Below are 20,082 nucleotides of genomic sequence, written 5' to 3' on the forward strand. Positions count from 1 at the left end.
TACATTTTCAAAACACCTTTATTTATTCTATTGTTGGCAAATTACAGCAACATTAGATCAGTTTCAGCATTTTTAAAAGAAAAATATGGTAGATGAAGCCAGTTTAAGGTCTGTTACATTCAGTGTCAAATAATTTTTTAGTACATTAATCAATTCATATCTCTGGGAATGTGAACCTTCCATAGAACAGTAAAGATTTGGTTGATATATGCTCTATGCAAAACAAGAAAGGACGATCTACTATAAATTCTTGTGGTGGGAGAGGAGCACTTGTAACAGTAATCCCAATGCCTGTAGCAGCTGCTGCTTCGGTTCCTTCTTCATTTACTTCAATATAGGATTTGTGGACCACTGTTGATATTGCTAAACCTGCTTTATCAGAGATTCCTGACAGATTAGCACCATGAAAGGCACTGGTCATACCCATGCTCTGCAGCACCTCTGTAAGGGAATATGTCTCTCCAAACTTAAATTGTGGAAGTTTTACCACAACTTGAACTTCTCGGGTACGTTGTAGATCCATCAGCTTTGTAAATGTTTCATATGTTAAGTGAGTTTCCAGCTAAATGATGGAGAAGGAAACAATAATTTTTAATCTTGGTTTAAGCTAAAAATATATCATTTACATGTTTAAGAGAGTGTTATTAATTCACAAAAGGGTCCAATAATCCATAATGGCTAGGAACTTGGTTACTATTATTATAGAACAGTCAGAATTTTTGATAATGCATACGAATAATTAATAACATAATCGGCCAAATTCAATTTGATGAAAAAGCATATGTACAAATCTCAACCCACTCTCTGTTTGATTATCTATTGATAATAGTATTGACTGACGTTGTAAATATCTTCTCCTATTTAATGTGTAAAATAGAAAACATGCACTTTGGTTTTACCTTTACTTGTATTTATATTGTATGAATTATATGTTATTGTGTTTTTTTTTACTATTCATTGATTGTGGAAATAAATTGATTGATTTTACCATAAGTAGTGATTTGTGAGCGCCAACTCTCAGGGGTTAATATTGGAAGCACTTCACGGTTTAGATAGAGGAAGGCAGCTCGGAGACACATTTTTTTCACAAATGAGAAGTTAAGTGGTGGGGTTTTTCACCCTTTTTTTTTTTTCTCACTGGTCTTCTAACAGTAATAAATTCACTTTGACACTTTTAGAGCGCGGATAAGGTTTGCACATATGTACAAATCTCCAAATTCTTTTACTTTTTTTTCCCATAGGGCCAGATAGATTTCAATGAGAAAAACTTATCTCACTTGGAAAGCTATGGGAAAAACTGGAACTGAATTAGGAATTAAATCTATAAACAAATTTAAAGTGATAAACCATGAAATAATGTTTTCTTGTTATCTTGAATCTGGCCCATTATCCCTAACTACTCAAAAAAGTTGTTGCTGATAGCACAAGTAAGCATACCCACATTTAGTTTTGTGTAGCTAGCTAATTACAGGAGGGCCACCTGTTGGGCATCACGGCTTTATTTCTAGAATTCTCTTCAGGGTTGTTTCCATAGCAGCAGTTTTACTTTAAACCACTTTACCCAAAGTTCATGAATAGGATTATTTTATGCAGTAAAATACAGAGATATCAAGTAAGTCCATGCCATTTGGGTGATGCAGATTCCCAGTGGACATTCTAAGACACTTTGTTATATAGCAACAGGGAACATTTCTTTAAACAATAATAATGCTTTTACCTCTGCCAACCCATCTATGTCATCTGGCAATATAATCTTCATACTGAATCCTTCTTCATAAGGAAGTTTCAATATTCTGCATTTCAGTTCTGGGTTGGAGCCTAGTTTGTACTTTCCTTTCTGAGACATCATCTTCACTGAGGTTTTGTCATTCTTTGACAAGAAAGAAATAATTTTAGCATATAAAATAATGTAGTGCATAGTATATACAGTATCAGGAAGGTGTATTTAATCAGTGTCCCAACTGATATGTTTTATATTTTTTTGTAGAATAATGTTTTGTGCAACCTTTGCCATACTGCAGAGCCTTAGCCAGCCAGTGGTGAACCCCATTCACTAGTGCATCTCCACTCATGTACCTTCTGTATCTGCCAATGTGAGCACCTTCAGTTAACTTGTTCCAGTGCATACAGTATGTGCTAATGGTAATCTTCAGTTATGACCATACCAAAGCAAAGGGAGGGGAGTACCTTGGCTTGGGTATGGTCAGGAATACTGCACCTCCAGTATTTATTCCAAACCAAGCAGTTGCATTGCCATGTGCTGTCAGACACCACTGCCATGCATATCCGGCAACTAAAGAAATGAGTTGCAAGTAAGGAAGTTATAATAGCATCAGTAAACTGAATAGGTACCAGCACAAGAGAAAAATGTGAACAAAGTAGCAAAAAGAATATTCATGTATCGTTGAGCATTTCAAGAGCACATTCCTACTGTTTTAAAAATATACAAATGCATAAATGCAAACACATGAGCTGCTCCTGAGATTGCAGTATTGCATACAGAGTGAGGCACAACCCTTAAAGCTTTGTACTAGAAGAGCAAAATGTTGAAAGAGAGGTGCAAGATTTATATTGCATTGTTTTTTTGTACATTACACTGTCATGATAAATGACCCTTAAAGAGCCATAGAAAATACACAGTGAGTTCTCAAAGGGTATACAGCTCTCAGTTAGACATGATCCTCAGGAACTATGGTCACATGAAAAAAAAATTAAGGAAAAATGCAGTTGCAGTGTGGGGCAACTGGTTTACCTAGGTCCCACCAAAAGTCATCCAACTATAGATACAACTACCACAGTAAGCAAAAGAACATACCTTGTTCAGAAAGAAAGGAGCATCCGTTGTATTTTCTTTTTTAAACTGCTTCTTCCAGCTCCCCTTAAAATATACAGCATTAACCAAGGCCAGTGCAGTGGTACTATCAAGGGAACCCTTAGCAAACAAGTTTTGGATTTTACCTTAGGAAAGGAAACATTAAAAATGTATATACAGTAAGCTATGTAAGTTCTCTCTCCTGTTTGTTTTTCTATATAAAGAGATGCTGGAGCACAGCAACACAGCGTTATGGAAAGTCACAGAGGAAACGTTCACATAGTGGAATGTTGAATGTATACTTCAACTGAATTATAGGTGCCTTATGTTGTATTAGGATCTTTCAGGTGAAAGTATTAGTATATTGCTCTACTTGATTGTGAAAGGTTGGAAGAGCACCCTTCTAACACCTACGCAAAGGTCTTCTTATAAAACATCCAACTGCATATTTTGTCTAGTTTACTTTCTCTTACCAACCTTTTTGTTTTTATTATATCCCTTCTACTACTGTGTAGAGTAACTATGACATTCACTGCCACCGCTCCTATTCTGCATGGCTGTGTCTCAACTAGTGCCACCACCACTGCCGTCTTTCCTTTGCCGCTTCACTTTTCTCAATCTTTCCCAATCTAACTACACTTTTACCTCACTCTGATCTTTTTTCTCTCTTACCCCATTTCCCTACTCTTACTCCTACTCTTATATTCCATTCTGTCAAACAGCTAAGCTTAGAAATATACATATAATAGATTGAGCACAACAGATGCTATGTCTATGAAATGTAACTTTTAATTTAAACAATTAAGCCATTACTAACCTGCATTTCAAGCTAAAGCATAGTGTTTAGGTCTATTTTGGCAACCTACCAATTTAGAAGCAAACACATATACTGTTCCATAATTCAGGGCTGATAAATAAAATCCTGATGCATTCTGCTTTGTGTTGATTTCTGCATAGGCAAACACTCTGAACTAATTAATGATAAAATCTAGAGCAGTGTTCCCCAACCAGTGGCTGGGGGGCAACATGTTGGTACTCCAATCCCTTGGATGTTGCTCTCAGAGCCCTCAAACCAGGTACAAGTATGGGACCTGTTATCCAGAATGCTCGGGACCTGGGGTTTTCTGGATAAGGGATATTTCTGTAATTTGGACCTCCATACCTTAAGTTTGCTAAAAATAATTTAAATATTAAATAAACCCAATAGGCTTGTTTTGCCTCCAATAAGGATTAATTATATCTCAGTTGAGATCAAGTTCAATGTACTGTTTTATTATTACAGAGAAAAAGGAAATCATTTTTTAAAAATAGAATTTTTTGCTTATAATGGAGGTAGATGGCCTTTCCGTAATTCAAAACTTTCTGGATAATGGGTTTCTGGATAAGGGATCCCATACCTGTAGTTGTTTTTGAATTTCTGACTTGGTGGCAAGTTTTGGTTGAATAAAAACATTTCCTACCAAATAAAGCCTCCTGTAAGGTGATAGTGTGCATAGAGGCTACCTAATAGCCAATCTTAGCCCTTATTTGGCACCTCCATGATGCTTGTGTTGCTCTCCAAGTCTTATTACATTTGACTCTGGCTCACGAGTAAGAAAGGTTGGGGACCCCTGATCTAGAGCATGTGGATTTTATTGGTGTTTCATTTAAGGTCTGCAGTCTATAACTCATACCTGTTAAAGGGATAACTGTGAAGACAACCATGATGGCCAAATAATAATAACTCCTTTAAGTACATAATTGCACAGAAAAGTCAACATGGTCTGCAGTGTGTATCTGACCTGAATACTTAGCAAACCCAAAATGTGAGTAATAGAAAATAAACCACTTCAAACCATTTAAACAAGCTCATGCAAAAATGCATCTTTGAGGTTGTGTTATCCAAGAGCCAATTAAACAAGCCATACCATCCAAACTTAGATTAGAATTAGAATACATTATGCAAAACTTAACAATCCAACCTACCATAGTATGAAATTCAACCTGGTTTGGAAAAAATACAAATAGTACAGAATATACAAAAATGGAAATGTTTTAAGTCAGTGGTCCCCAACCTTTTTTACTCGTAAGCCACACTCAGATGTAAAAAATATTAGTGAGCCACACAATTATGAGAAAAGTTCTTTGGGGATACCAAAGGACTGTGATTGGCTATTAAGTAGCCTCATATGGACTGCTAGCCTGCAGGAGGTGGTAACTGAAGTAAAACTGTGTCTCTGTGCTTCCAAAACCTTTCTCCAAGTCAGAGATTTAAAAATGGGCACGTACTCTGAGGCCACTGGGAGCAACATCAAAGGGGGTGGTAAACAACATGTTGCTCCCAAGCAGCTGCTTGGGGATCCCTGTTTAAGTGAATATACAGTGCTGAGCAATTTGATTTCTGCATATTTGTCTTTATCATGGAAAATAAATAGACAGAATACAAAGCAGCGCGGGGAAAGGTAATCAGAGCAGGTACATCAGGGATGGCATGGATGGGGATGCTATTAAAAGAGGCTGTATACACAGAGAAAAAATACGCCCACTAAGTACTAGTACCTAACATGTAATACAAATTAATTCTGTTAATCTGTATGCATAAATAATGTTTTTCTTTCTTACCTTTTGTTTTACTTTCAACCCACGCATTTATTTGCTGTATGACATCGTCTGCTTTGGTTTTGAAGTCGACAGATTCAAGTGTTGCATTGTACAATTGCTCAATGCACAATAAATATTGCTGAAATACAATACTTAGATTACAATACTTGGACTAAGGAACTGTTTCCAGGAAAATTTTAGCACATTATATACAGTAGTTCCAAAGAACCCTGAAAACAAAATCTCGGGTAACTTTCCTTGATCATGTAAAGCTTTTATGACAGAATGTTGGCTACACTGGGCTCTTATTGAGAATATGTAAAAAATAGAACAGAATGAACTGTTGCAAAATCAACAAAACCATTGCATTTCGCAAAATTACATTGCGCCTAGTAATTTCAAGACCTGCCTGAAGATGCTGCGTTTTGTTTGCAATATAATGACATTTCCACAAATCATTGTAATCAAGAAGCAAGTAGTAATTTAAAATTTCATTCATAGTCATTTCTTTTTTATCTGAAAGGCTAATAAAGCCTAATAAAGGAGAAGGAAAGGCTAATAAAGAGTTAATCCCAAGCTGCAGGCATACCTTCAGTTGTCTCAATAGTGTCCTTAAATCTCCCCATACTTCACCTATTCAGATGATCAGAAGCCAAACAGAAAAAAAAACGCTGAGCTGGGTAGAGAAGATTCCCATAATGCATCGCTCCTTATCTGACTTGGCGACTTGGACTTTGTAGGCGGCGCATGCGCACAAGCAGGCGCGCTCCCCTAGCGTCTGGTTATTAGAAGCTATTAGCTATTAGAAGTGGATGCAGCCGCCAGGTGCTGGGGGGGGAGAGGCAAGCGAGGAGTGGGAACGAGAGGATGCAGGTGCTGGGGGGGGAGAGGCAAGCGAGGAGTGGGAACGAGAGGATGCAGGTGCTGGGAGGGGGAGAGGTGAGCAGGGAGGGGAGGGGAGAGGAACGGTGTGGAGCGGGGGGGGGGGTTGGTGACAAGAGGACGCAGGCTGACAGGTACTGGGGGAGTAGAGGCAAGCGGGGAGAGGAGAGGAGCGGGGCGGGCCTTTGTGACAAGAGGATGCAGGTTCTGGGAGGGGGAGAGGCGAGCGGGGAGGGGAGAGGAGCAGAGGGGAGCAGTGTGGGTGGTGACAAGAGGACGCAGGCTGACAGGTGCTGGGGGGGGGAGAGGCAAGCGGGGAGGCGAACGGAGCGGATCGGGAGGAATAAATTAAGAGCATGCGCTTTTAGTTTGCAGGCACCATCTTGCAGACATCAGTGTTAAAAACATGGCGGCGCAGACACAGGAGAAATACTGTTTACTTCGGGAGGACCGTACTGGTCAAAGGAGCATTTTTATAAGAAATTATTTCAGTGTTCAGGTATGTGCAGGGGCCGTCTATTACATACTAAAAGATGAGTAAAACCCTTTCCTTCTCCTTTAAAAGGTGACACACTGGCTGGTTCTATTAGTTGGCAGCTAATAAAACATACATTATTTTGATGCCTTTCACACAAAAGAAGAGAAAATTGCTGTTAATCCTAAAACTTACTTCAGAAAATGGGAAGGATTTTTCGCCATATGCCCTGTTTGCGATACTCAGTTCATAATGATCATTGGGCTTGTTGAGTGTTGAGAAAAGATCCTTAAATAGCAGGTGAACTCCTTGAGCTTGGCAAGTCTGCTGTAAGAGCAGTGAAATGATTACTTCATTGCACATCTCCTAGACTATCTATAGATTATTGGTATAAGAAGGGGCCTTAAGATGCGACAAACTAGCTTACTAATTACAACAGCTCAGTATCATACATATCATGAGTATAGCTCAGCAATAATTAAACCTGTAATAAGTTTAAAGGGGTAGTTTTCCTTAATTTGAACTTCTAGTTAATAGTGTTCTAAATGTTGATTTTCATTATTCAGGAGATTGGCCCATGTGGAATTAGGCCCAGATGGTCAGGCAGTATGGTTTTTTAAGCCTAAAATGTTTGACAAAATCTGAGTATTGTATGTACTGTAGTTAAATAAAATGCAGTCAATTTTCATTAATGCTCACCACAGGAAAATTAATTCATTCTTTTCATTCCTATTGAATTTTTAGAAGTGTAGTCATTTAATCCATATGTTTCTAAAAATCCCATAGAAATGGTTAGAAAGTGGGTGATTTTTTTTTATAAATAATAAAGTGTCAGTGATGTAGCCCATAGCAGTGCTCTGGACCAGTGAAAGTTGATTTTGGTGGGTTACTGGAGTAAGGAGTTTTTGCTCTTGTAACTACTTAATATATTAGGAGGCATTTATTTAGGCAATATAAAACTGTCATAGTTGCTTAATAACTAAACACTGCAGCATAAACAGTAATTTTGAACACGTTAAACGTGGCATTATAGGCACGCCACTAATTTAGCATGAGCCAAACGAGTGATGTTTGTACAGCTTAGTTATACCAGAGACCTATGATGTTGGGAATACTGATATTCATGATGTCAGGTGGTGGCTAAAAGGCTCAGTATATCAGTTGCATAATTGTATGTCTTCATGAAAATATATATGATTTCTCCATGACAGAAAATGACATACAGTACATACACAACTATTATTGTGGGCTGTATAGGATGTGAAAAAATCAATCTCCTTATTTTATATTTTATCACCGTTTAATGAGATAAGAATGAAACAAGGTTTTTATACCTGTTGACAAGAAGGCTTACTGCTTCTGCTGCCTGCAGCTGCAGGAAAATGAAATACCTGGAATAACAGAAATAACATACAGTATTAAGCGTGCATTCTAAAAGGTTATGCCATCGTATGATGGCAATAAACTCCACATTGGTATCATAAAAATATATTCACTTCTATGTTTAACAATCACCTGTTGTTTCTTAGACAAACAACAATTAACAAAACCCCTAAACCTGCTCTGCAACTGCATTAACAACAGGTGGGTCAAAGTGTAAAATTATTTTATAAAAGTCATTTTCAAATACAAGGTTTATTACTGTTTAGTGCAGTGATCCTCAACCAGTGGCTCGTGAGCAACATGTTGCTCAGTAACCCCTTGGGTGTTGCTCCCAGTACCCCCAAACCAGGTAGTTATTTTTGAATTCCTGACTTGTTGGCAAGTTTTGGTTGAATAAAAATAAGATTTACTACCAAATTTATTTGGCACCTCCATAAACTTGTATGATGCTTGTGTTGCTCTACAAGTCTTTTTACATTTGACTGTGGCTCACAAGTAAGAAAGGTTGGGGATCCCTGGTTTAGTGCAACCAATGGCATATATACTGTATGTTTGCAACTGAAAGAATAAACAGAATAACATAATCAAGGTTATAGAGTTACACTGGTGCATATTAAAGGAACAGTAACATCTGATAATGAAAGTGTTTTAAAAGAATGGCAATATAATGTACTGTTGGCCTCCTTTGTTAAACTGGTGTGTTTGCTTTAGAAACACTGTTATTGTTTATATAAACCAGCTGCTTTGTAGCCATGGGGGCAGCCATTTAGGGCTCTGGCACGAGTCTCGCAAGTCTTTTTCGGTGATTTCCCGAAATCGCCCCGCCGCATCTGCCATCCCGCCGGCGACTTACATGTTCGCCGGTGGGATGGTAGGGGAAGGCAACTCGGGGAGATTAGTCGCCCGCAAACAGGGAGTTTTGCAGCGGGCGACTAATCTCCCCGTGTGCCAGAGCCCTTAAGCGCAGCATACACAATAAATACCAGATAAGCTGTGCAGAATCCCATTGTATACTAAAGAGTTTATATGTTATCTGGTGTGTAACCTGTGCCTTTTATCCTTTTTTAGCTTAGAAAGACTGCCCCCATGACTAAACATCAGCTTGTTTATATACACTATAGTAACATTTCTGAATCAAAAGCACTAATTGTACCAGTGCAGGGCAACAGTACATTATATTTTAATTTCTGTAAAACATTTTTTGGTGTTACTGTTCCTTTAACCCTTTATTTGTGTTAAAGAAAAGGATAAAAGGGCATTTCTTAAGTAGTGAATGAGTGACTGCCATTTCTGCATTGAAAAATCATTTTAAAGGAAATGTAACACTAAAATTTTCTAAGTAAAAAAGCTATTCTACCCTGCACCAATAACTGCCCTATCCTGCAAACCACTTTAAATGCTTTAATAGAAAATACCTGCTAAAACTACGCTAATGCTAATTGAACTACAGCGATAAGGCAAAGAAAGGAGCTGCATCCACTATGCGACGATTGATCGAGCCTAGCCTGGCTCCTTCCTATACAGAAAGAAGGCTAGGCTCGATCAATCGATCATCGCATGGATAGGACAGTTATTGGTGCAGGGTAGAATAACTTTTTTACTTAAAAAATTTTAGTGTTACTTTTCCTTTAAGTTTGAAGTTGAACTAGTGTATTTGACTGCCTTGAAGAGCACAGTCATAGACATATTCAGTGAAGGACTGCTAAACTGTTCAAAGGACATTTATACATGTATGTTTCCCTTTGAACAGTTCAGTAGATTCCTACCTTGAAGAGCTGAGGTTCTAGGTTTAATTACAGCCAGGTGGTGCTAGTTGTAAGGAGTTTTTATTGGAAAGAGCGTGGGTGGGTTGTGGACAGTGTTTTAGTATAAAGGGTGTGGACATGGTGGATCAGGAGCATGGTCATGCACCTGGAAGGTCATTCTTTTAATATGGTCCCATTTTACTTGGGGCTTAGGTGACCAATGGGTTAATAATTGGACCCCCCCCCCCCCCCTTCCCCTTGGTAAGGCAGGGCTCTACTAATATAGTAGTACGAGGCCCTGTGATTACTGAGGCAGCCTTTCCTGCAAGCTCCACTGGGACAGGGAATGATGTATATAACCTGGAAAAGGCTGTGGAAGTTGTCAGTGCTCTATATCAGTTAAAACAATAAATAACAATTAATAAAACATGATAACTTGTGGCTCTCGAGAACATGCTTCTCTTCCACAATAATGAGCATGTAATATTAGAAACTATTGTGCAATAGATCTTTCTGACCTTTTCTATTTCAGCAGCTGTGTCTCCCTTTGATCCCAATAAAACTAAGCCCATTGCAGAACAGATACTTAATGGTGAAAAAAGGATGTTTTTCTTTTCTGGATTTTTTTTTAGCTCTTTGCAGAGGTCAAGTGAAAATTCTGAGAATGATTTGCTCAGACTGCTCATGGTGATGGTTAATTGGAACCTAAGGCAAGGAAAAGACAACAAAATTAGCAAAAATCATGATTTCATTTTCTGGAGTGCAATTCTTGAACTATACCTAAGTGTCCACAAACAAATCAAAATATGTTTTTAAATGGAAATGAAAGAAGCTAAAACGTGAATTAATTCTTTACAGATATATAGAGATTTGAGGCCATAAATATTGTATTCTCTCAATTCAATAGAGACCACGTGCCAACTTTACACTGTATCTAAGGAAATTATGTAGTTTATACCTGCCAGGTCATAGTATTTAGAAATTTCATATCATTTTTGAAATTACACTTCTCCACATGGAAATATTATTATATCATGCATCCCTGAACACAGATTACATTGAAAACAATTGCATATTCCTAAGCTACCATAGTTATAGGACTGTACTGAGAGGGAGGGACGCTGAAACGGTGCTGGTTCTTGTGCCCTGCATTCATTGTGTGTCATGCCATTGATTTTTTGACAGGTTTTGTCTAGGTAGGTGTTAGGGCTCTGGCACACAGGCAGTTTAGTCGCCGTGCAACAAATCTCCCTTGTCGCGGGAGATTAATTTTCCCGAAATGCCATCCCACTGGCTACAATGTAAATCACTGGTGGGATGGCATACGTGGCGCCGCGATCGCCGAAGTTGCGCCAAAGTTTCGGCAAATTGCCTCGCCGTGTATGCCATCCCACCGCTGATTTACATCCTAGCCGATGGGATGGCATTTCGGGAGATTAGTCGCCCGCGACATTTATTGAACAGCTTTTTGCAGGGAGGCAGGTTACAGGCTAGATTACTTAAACAGTAGATTAGTTAAACAGAAAACAATACTTCAGAAGATTCTCTACAATCCTTTATGGGTAATAGCAGATGTTGCACTCTATGGAATATACATATTTTCCCTTCAAGTCTACAGACCTTGCGAGTGTATGGATGTTTGGACAAAATGAATAGGCTTACAATTACCCTGATTTGATTTTAAAGCATCTTGCAACCACTGGACATTCCCAAACTGTGCTTCAGTTAAATCTGTGCTACATTATCATTGTCTTCCTTTAAAATATGTATTAAAAGGTTGTCAAAAAGTTATCAGCTGAATATGGTGTGGGGAATGAGCCATGTGGAAGGAGAAGGGTAGCGCCTCCGTACCTGTGGGTAATTGTAGGGGATATTTGTGCTCACTGGTTGCTTGGGTCACCAAAACCTTTTTCAGCATATTTTAGGTTAAATAGATAAGAATAAGTAGTAGTGTTGAAATGGTACAAATAGATTAAAACAATAAGGAAGACAAAATTTAAGAGACCTTATTACAATCAAATTATTATGAAATAGTACAGGATAGTGACTTGGCACAGGTACCTGGAAGATCACGCTTAGCTTCATACAAAATGGAGTTGTTTGGAACATTACTTGTTTTCATTGTTGACATTTGTCATTTTTTGTAAAATTCTAATACAATGAATATCATCAGGTAGGTATAGCACCATTGGCTTTTTACATTCTAGTGAAGCAATACTTTTATAAATCTGAAAATCTTACCTTTTTTTATAAACAAAACACCCAACATAACTATTTAGTGAAAGGAAATATAATTCTAAACTTTCCAATATACAGTACATGAATTAAAATGTCCGTTCATTTTAAAGTTATTTATAAATGTAACTGCTATAAAGCAGTATCTGCCTGGCTGTTTAGGTTCTTTGCACTCTGGGCTCTGAATCCTGAAACTATGTAAAAAAAAAAAACAGCTGACTTGGAGGGGACCTGACATTGTTTTAAGAGTCAGACCCAAAGAACAGATAGACATTTTAAAAACAGCTTTCAATAACAATTACATTAAAAAATAAACAATTGAAATCCAAAGTTGTTTAAATTATATTAAGCAAAACATAGATTTTTGGGTAGAAGACCCCTTCAGCATTTTTGGAATCGAGGCTGTATTGTGAGTGACAGATTATCTTGCTTTGGATCTTTTATTCTGGCACAAGGTGCAGGGTGCAACCTTGGATTAGTGCATTCTTGTTTAGAGGGGATGGTTTTACAATACGTACAATAATGGCACTATTTCTATGCACATCATTACCAGCCTTTTCAGTGTTACTTATGCTGTTGGTTGGGCTTGTAGCCACCCTTAAAGGAGACATATCCTATAAAAATTATGAATGTACCAGTGAATTATACTCCTCCAGATATAGAAGGATTGTGCTTAAAAAAAGTTTTGTTTCTAACTGATTTATTGAGAAATTCCACAAAAACCCCACTAGCCCCGCCCATCTGTTCCACTTTCTACTGGCTGAATTCTCTGGATGAACTGGGGAGCCGTCGGCCTTCCGTACACTGCACTGTAGGATAGGAACCAATCAGCAGCTAGGCTGACCTGATAGGGAACTGAAGCCTGTCTTTGCTTGTGTGAGTGCAGGGCTGTGATTGGCTCTCCCCCTCCTACTGTGCTTCTGGCAGGGACCGTTAGGACACGCCCACTCTTCATTTCAAACTCGGACAGAGAAGCGATAGGATCTATAGGGAGCTCCAATAAAGGGGCCATTTTTACAGAGAGGATTAATTTTTAGCACAAAGGGAAACCAGCACCGTATATTATTCATAATTGCCTTCAAAATTAGCGTTTTTCCCATTTATCCAATATGTCTCCTTAGTCCCCAATAGTAAAACATTCCTTTTTTGCTATTTCTTGCAGTAAACAGGGAAAGCAGTATTCTAATTTTGCCATTATTTAAGGAGGTGAAGGTAGCTAATAAAACCACATTTCCAAGATGTATGCCTAGTATACGGAAATCCTCATTTGTAAGCCCGAGACACAGGTTGCAGCTAGGTTTGTTTATACACAGCTCATTACTGCTGCTCAAATGAACTCTCCTAATTACAGAAAAGGGCACAGGGCAAAAATAGCTGTGGTCTGTTATGCTTTATAATTGGAACAAATAAATAAAATATAGGTTAATTATAGGCAGAGTACATTTTGAAGTTCTATTGATTGTGCTTATGTTAATAGAGGTGTAAGGGTTATATACCACCCGTTTAATACTTGTATGCATGTATGTATGTATGTGCAGTATTTATTTATAAACCACCACAATGTCTGCAGTGCTTTACAAGGCATAAACACAAAGCAGTTGTACAACTATAATAAATTACACAGTGAGCATAAATACATTAATGTTTAATTGCATAGGTGAGTTCAATACACTGTTAGGATAGGTTTCTACCCTGAAAAGCTTACAATCTTGGAATTGGTAAAAGCCTTATCTACTCAGTCAGGGTTTTTGTTTTAAAGAATATTAGGGAAATATGCTACAAATCACTAATGCAAAAAAAAAAAAAAAAATATTTGCAGTTACATTTATTTACTAGGTTATTTTGTAGTTTGCACAAAGAAAGTATTATTATTGTACTATACTAAGGTAAAATGTATGCAATGCAACTTTTTACTGGGAAATATGATGTGATAAAAAATACTATGGGCAACTGGATTATTAAATTCACAATATAATAATTGTGCAAAAATAATATTTTGTTGCAAATTGCTGATTTTTGTGTTTATATTTTATATATTCTCATACCCTTTACAAGTTTGATTCCATTTATCCAGAGGCATTTTTTTACGTTATTGGAGTTTAAATGAGCTAATTCTATAAGAATACAATTGTTATTTCTGTCTGTATTCACTGCTCTTTTTTTGCTTGCTTCTTTATACAAAAGTGCTGATTTGCAGTGATGATGGGATTTGTCACAGGTGCATTCCTGCAATAGGACACCTGTGTTTAGCTACCTAAAATCCCATTTATAGGAAATACGTTCAGGCCAAGTTCTACATGTGGCACTTTTTATTGCAGCGCCAAACAGTTTTATGGCTATAACATTATTAAATGAAATGAATCTATAAATGAAAGTAATATACAATATACAACAATCATGCAATAATAAGCTTCCCTATTTACCTTTACAGCAGGTGCTCGAAATCTGATGCAACTGCAGCTTACCTTAAAGGCAGGAGAGTTTGTATTGCGAGTTTGTGGGCACGCCCTATGGCAGCATTCCAGATTGCTTGCTCTGTGATCTGTATGATTACTTCATCTTAAATACATTAAAATATTTTGCAATATCGAAAAGATCCTTGCCGAAATTTTTTTAATATCAATGTATGTTTTTTTATATTCAGAAGACGAGAATAAACATTGACTTGATATAATTTTAAACTTGTTCTGTTTGATTGTGTGTTTTTGCCAGTGTGCAATTTTTATTTTACTTGCTGGTAAATTCTGGCTCAGCTAGCTCACAATTAGTGACATAGTTATGAAAGACTGCAAATAGAGCTTGCTAAAGTTTGCCTGAGGGAAGTTTCACAACTTTCTGAAACATATATACATATATATCAAAGGGGGAAATAGATTTCACCATTTTTGTACCACCTTGTAAATTTGCCCCTAATTTTCTATCCACTCTCTATCCATAGAGAACTAGGGAGTTTCCTTGTGGTGAATGGTACTTTAAAGGGATTCTTTAATTTTATGGTGTACTTATTTTTCATTTCTAAATGACACTGTTTACATAGCAAATAATTTACTTATCATTTATAATGTTATTCCTGAGCCAACAAATGTATTTTTTTTAGTTGTAATACTAGTGTGTAGGCAGCCATCTCAGTGCATTGTGTCTGAGTCTGAGCTGTCAGATAACCTATTGTTTCTCCAACTCAAATGTAATTGGAGGAGTCCCAAGTTGGACTTGGATTTCTTACTACTGAGTGCTATTCTGATATCTACTGGGTGCTGCAATCTTGCTACCTTCCCGTTATTCTGCTGATTGGCTGCCGGGGGAAAAGGTGATATCACTTAAACTTGCAGCGCAGCAGTAAAGAGTGACTGAAGTTTACAAGAGCATACGTCACATGGCTGTGGCACCCTGGGAAACGAAAAAAATGTCTAGTCCCATGTGAAATTTTAAAATTAAATATAAAAAAATCTGTTTGTGTTTTCCTTTAACTTTGGGATACTCACTGACTGTCCTAAGGGCACTGCCAGCAGCATAGACTCTCACGTATTTACTAATGTGGGTGCAGATTGCCACATTTGAAATAGTAGCAACCAGTCAGAATCTTTGATTATTTGAACTTTTTTCAACTGATTAAAGCTACTTTGTAATGAGTAAAACATGTTTTTTTTACAATTTGTATTTTTTTGCACTAAAACTTAATTTTCATGAAAAAAACACAATTTTTTCACCATTTATTATGCATCAAAACCACAAAAAGCACAAGCACAAAACTTTGCCAGCTAAAAGCTGTCATGGCCAATGCCCTAGGCAAATTGTAACAATCTTTCAACAATTATTTGTGGATTTAGAAATTTTTGTTTTTAGTTTAACATTTGTCAGTATGTATGTATGTATAACGCAGCGCTGTACCATCTTACAATATACACAATTACACACAGGGAGGACAAGTGTTAAAATAAATACAATTAAAACAATAATATAATATACAATAAGTATAAATACACAGGGAGTAAGTGCCATATGGTATGAGACACAGTAGGAAGGAGTGCACCAGAAAGATTTTTTTGTGTTCTTTTCATTTTTGTCCTACAATTTATTCCTTTTTTATGACTTTTTTAACTACAAATAATCTAGTATTTTTTTTAACTTCCTCAGATGTGCTTTAACTTACTGAACTGTCCCTATCAAAAAGAAACAACAGCCAACTCCTCAGTGGTACTGAATAAAGCAAAGTTCATTCAGTACTGAGGAGTTGGCTGTGGTATTTTTTTCTACTACAGGTATAGGACCTCTTATCCAGAATGATCGGGACCAAGGGTATTCCGGATAAGGGGTCTTTCCGTAATTTGGATCTCCATACCTTAAGTCTGCTAAAAAATCAATAAAATATTAATTAAACCCAATAGGATTGTTTTGCATCCAATAGGGATTAATTATATCTTAGTTGGGATCAATTACAAGGTACTATTTTATTTCTACTGAGAAAAAGGTAATCAGTTTTGAAATTCTGAATTATGTGATTAAAATGGAGTCTATGGGAGATGGGCTTTCCGTAATTCGGAGATTTCTGTATAACGGGTTTCCAGATAAGGGATCCCATGCCTGTATTTATTTTAAAATAGTTTGTGATGATTTTACTTTTCTAAGCAATGTCAGTTTCATTTTCAGTTGTTTAAGTCTGGTAGGAACTTTTTGGCCATCCTAAGCATAGCAATGTTTAGCACACAATACAGGTGACAAAGTATGTGGAGCAATATATGGTTGTAAAGGTTTCAGCATGTTAAAATGTCCCTGCTTGGTAGGAAAAATATTATTTGAGTATAGGACATAATTGGTAACATTTTAGGTGACCTGAGTGTCTGAATGGGAGTCCAGAACCATATAGTGCTCTAAATATAAATAATAAAAAAAATGATCATTTTAATGTATGTGCCCATTCTGTGCGATAACAGAGACATATAGGGGCCGATTCATTAAAACACGAGTACGAATTCCGAAAGGGAAAAATTCGGATTGGAATTTCTGAAGATCGCGACTTTTTCGCCACTGTATCTTGCGTGTATTTTTCCGTATTGAACGATCGTAAACGGCGGGAAAACCTTTCCGACTTTGATCCTTCTGTGCATGATTTTGGAAGCCTCCCATAAGACTCAATGGCACTCTGCAGCCCCAACTTGGCCCAAGGAAAGTCACAATACCGAAGCTTGAATGAATCCGAAACTTCCGTACTCGGCGTGCCAATACGAATTTGTCGTGGCAGCGAAAATTTGCGAAAGCTAAGAAAAAGTCGCGGTGGCGACGAAATTGTTGCAAAAATAACGATCATTATGAAAAAACACATTCGGACGCATTCGTAGTGTTCGTGGATTGATAAATCTCCCCCCTAGTGTTTAAGTGATGACAAATTAAATATATCTGGGGCACACAACAAGGAGCAATGTGGGCAGTGAGGGGCAGCATTAGGCAGTGTACATTGTTTGTGGCATGCTCTTTTTCAGTAGCCTTTACATTCATGAATTATATTTTGTGTAGTCATAAAAAAGATGATATAAAGCAACAAATGTACAGACTTGTCAGAAAACACTTTGATTATAATAGCTAGGGCGAGGACATTAAACTGAGTGTGACCACACCTTGCCTATAATTAATTATTATGAAATAAGGAGTGTCAATACTTGAAACAAGAACACTAGGAATCCATAGCTAGATTGCTTAATCACTTAAGGTCATCTAAAGTATAAAACAACAGCCTTTTCTTAAAACCACTTCCCCAGACACACCTCATTTTTGGTGTTATGTGAATCATGTTAATCAAAGATACCAGAGAATGCAAGTTATTATGAGAACAGACCATGGAATTTTCCATAGGCACCTTGCTCTCTTTTTCTATTGTAGGAACCTGGTAGTGAGTTTGAGCACTTACAGACACTCATGGGTCAGGCAATTCAAAATTGAAATCTTGGCACTGACCATTCCTTAGATATAGTCATCTAATCTAACTAACAAGTGCCCCAGCAGGGTCCCGGTAATTATCATTAAAGTCTATAAAGGCAATTTTTTTGCCCTGCAATTCAAGTCTGCATTTTGCTGCTTGCATTTTGCCTACATTTCAATCCTCACCTGCCAATTTGGAAAATGTCTAAACTTCTTGTGTGTCATTGTCCTTCAATAGTTCAAAAGAAACTAAAGTAAAGCTGGCTATACACGCACTGATGATATCGTACGAAACCTCATTTTATATATGTATGGCGGAACGACGATCGGCCGGGTTAAAAGATTTTGATTGGGCGCCGTTGAAGGTTGAGGTAGAATTCCTATTGTTTCTAGCTCCACATCTGACGATTCAGCCTTGAATATGGGGGAAACAAACAATCTTTCCTGCGACCATCGGAATTTCTACGTATATGGCCACCTTAACACAAGTTGTTGCTTCTATGCATGTTTGGTTCCTCTGTTAATTAAGCAAATATATCACATTACAGGGGCATTTATTAAAACCTTGCTTTACCTATTAGCCCAATATATAAGGAAAAAGCTCTGCAAAGCTTTTTCATTTGGCTTGTTTAGAGCTACCAAAGATGTTTGCACAAGGAAAATCAGTTCTGGGAAACTGTGAACAGAAAAACATTGCCATGGACCTTGGGATCTGTGCAGTGATTTAATAAACATATATGTATACATTTTAAATCAATAACAATCTATTGTATGATCAGAGTGCATAAAGGAAACGTTTGAATGCTTGATAAATAGATAAAGATGGGGTTCCTAGTCCTTTATTATGCTTACATAGTAAATAAAGTGAAACAAAGTAACACAAATAAAGTGGAACAAAGGACAACATTAGTAAGCAGTGGAAACAGTTGTCAAATGAGCAATACAGTTTTTAATAAAAAGATACATTCAAAAGCAGCCAATAAGCTGTAGAAATAGTGTTTCCCAAGGGTTCTAGAGTCTTGTTTCAGTGGATTTGGGTATCATAGATGATTTGAACTGTGGTACATCTAGTTTTGTAGTTAATCATAAGCACTTAAACGTGATTTCTATTATCATTCTGGAATGGGGAAGGATACATGTGAATATTATTTATACTTAATTCTATGGTGTATTTATTTTTACCTATTGATTAGGGGGCACATTTACTAACCCACGAACGGGCCGAATGCGTCCGATTGCGTTTTTTTCGTAATGATCGGTATTTTGCGATTTTTTCGGAAATTATCGCAACTTTTTTGTTACCAATACGATTTTTGCGGAAAACGCGTGTTTTTCGTAGCCATTCCGAAAATTGCGCAAAATCTGGCGATTTTTTTCGTAGCGTTAAAACTTGCGCGAAAAGTCGCGATTTTTTCGTAGAGTTAAAACTTGCGCGAAGCGTTGCGCCTTTTAAGTTTTAACGCTACGAAAAAGACGTGACTTTTCGCGCAAGTTTTAACGCTACGAAAAAATCGCCAGATTTTGCGCAACTTTCGTAATGGCTACGAAAAACTCGCGTTTTTTCGCGCAAGTCTTATTGGTAACGAAAAAGTCGCGATAATTTCCGAAAAGTCGTAAAGACGCCGAAAAAAATCGCAAAAAAATACGAAAAAGACGCAAAATGTTCGTTTTCCAATCGGAATTTTTCCAATTCGGATTCGAATTCATGTCTTAGTAAATCAGCCCCTAAGTGTCTTTGTGGAAATTAAACACAACAGCCATCTTTGTTCTTAATGGGTACAATAAAGATCACATGATTTTATGCCTCTTGGTTCCTTCTGCTGATTTTGTCCTGGAGTAGCACCAGCCATTGAGGATACATTGCCTATGGTATGCAGTCACCCTTATATAACTTTGTAGAGAAGCAGGCACTGGAATACAAACATGATAAAGGGCAGTCTGTGCTCAATACATGTTATTCATGTAATAAGCACTTTAAAGCAGCATTTTGGCATGTTCCTGTGCCTGCTTCCTCTTATTCATATTGCTTAACACTTGGAAACATGATCAATAAAGCA

The 20,082-nt window shown here is 37.3% G+C and overlaps 1 protein-coding gene across 2 annotated transcripts; it reads right to left on the bottom strand.

The window, feature by feature from the left end:
• On the bottom strand, positions 1 to 14,629 carry serpinb4 (serpin peptidase inhibitor, clade B (ovalbumin), member 4). Of its 2 annotated transcripts, none has more exons than XM_031904492.1 (8): positions 14,536 to 14,629; positions 10,396 to 10,582; positions 8,084 to 8,140; positions 6,945 to 7,073; positions 5,414 to 5,531; positions 2,816 to 2,958; positions 1,718 to 1,870; positions 1 to 562 (listed from the first exon to the last, which is right to left on the bottom strand). In XM_031904492.1, exons 2-8 carry the CDS (start codon positions 10,561 to 10,563, stop codon positions 155 to 157), a joined length of 1,176 nt encoding a protein of 391 aa, XP_031760352.1. In that variant the 5' UTR covers positions 10,564 to 10,582; positions 14,536 to 14,629; the 3' UTR covers positions 1 to 154. The 2 variants fall into 2 exon arrangements, with proteins under 2 accessions (XP_031760352.1, XP_002936465.2); XM_002936419.5 differs by having other exon boundaries at positions 6,945 to 7,076.
• Positions 14,630 to 20,082: the final 5,453 nt, after the last annotated feature.

This window comes from Xenopus tropicalis, chromosome 6 (genome assembly GCF_000004195.4).
Source record: "Xenopus tropicalis strain Nigerian chromosome 6, UCB_Xtro_10.0, whole genome shotgun sequence".
NCBI classification, from domain to species: Eukaryota; Metazoa; Chordata; class Amphibia; order Anura; family Pipidae; genus Xenopus; species Xenopus tropicalis.

Bases quoted from the DNA above. Each gene is read 5' to 3' on its own strand.
- serpinb4 (XM_002936419.5), bottom strand. From the start codon at position 10,563: ATGAGCAGTCTGAGCAAATCATTCTCAGAATTTTCACTTGACCTCTGC. The intron at 8,141-10,395 runs GTCAGAAAGATC...CTGTTATTCCAG, and splicing joins CAGCTGCTGAAATAGAAAAG to GTATTTCATTTTCCTGCAGC. The intron at 1,871-2,815 runs GTATGTTCTTTT...TTCTTGTCAAAG, and splicing joins CTCCTTTCTTTCTGAACAAG to AATGACAAAACCTCAGTGAA.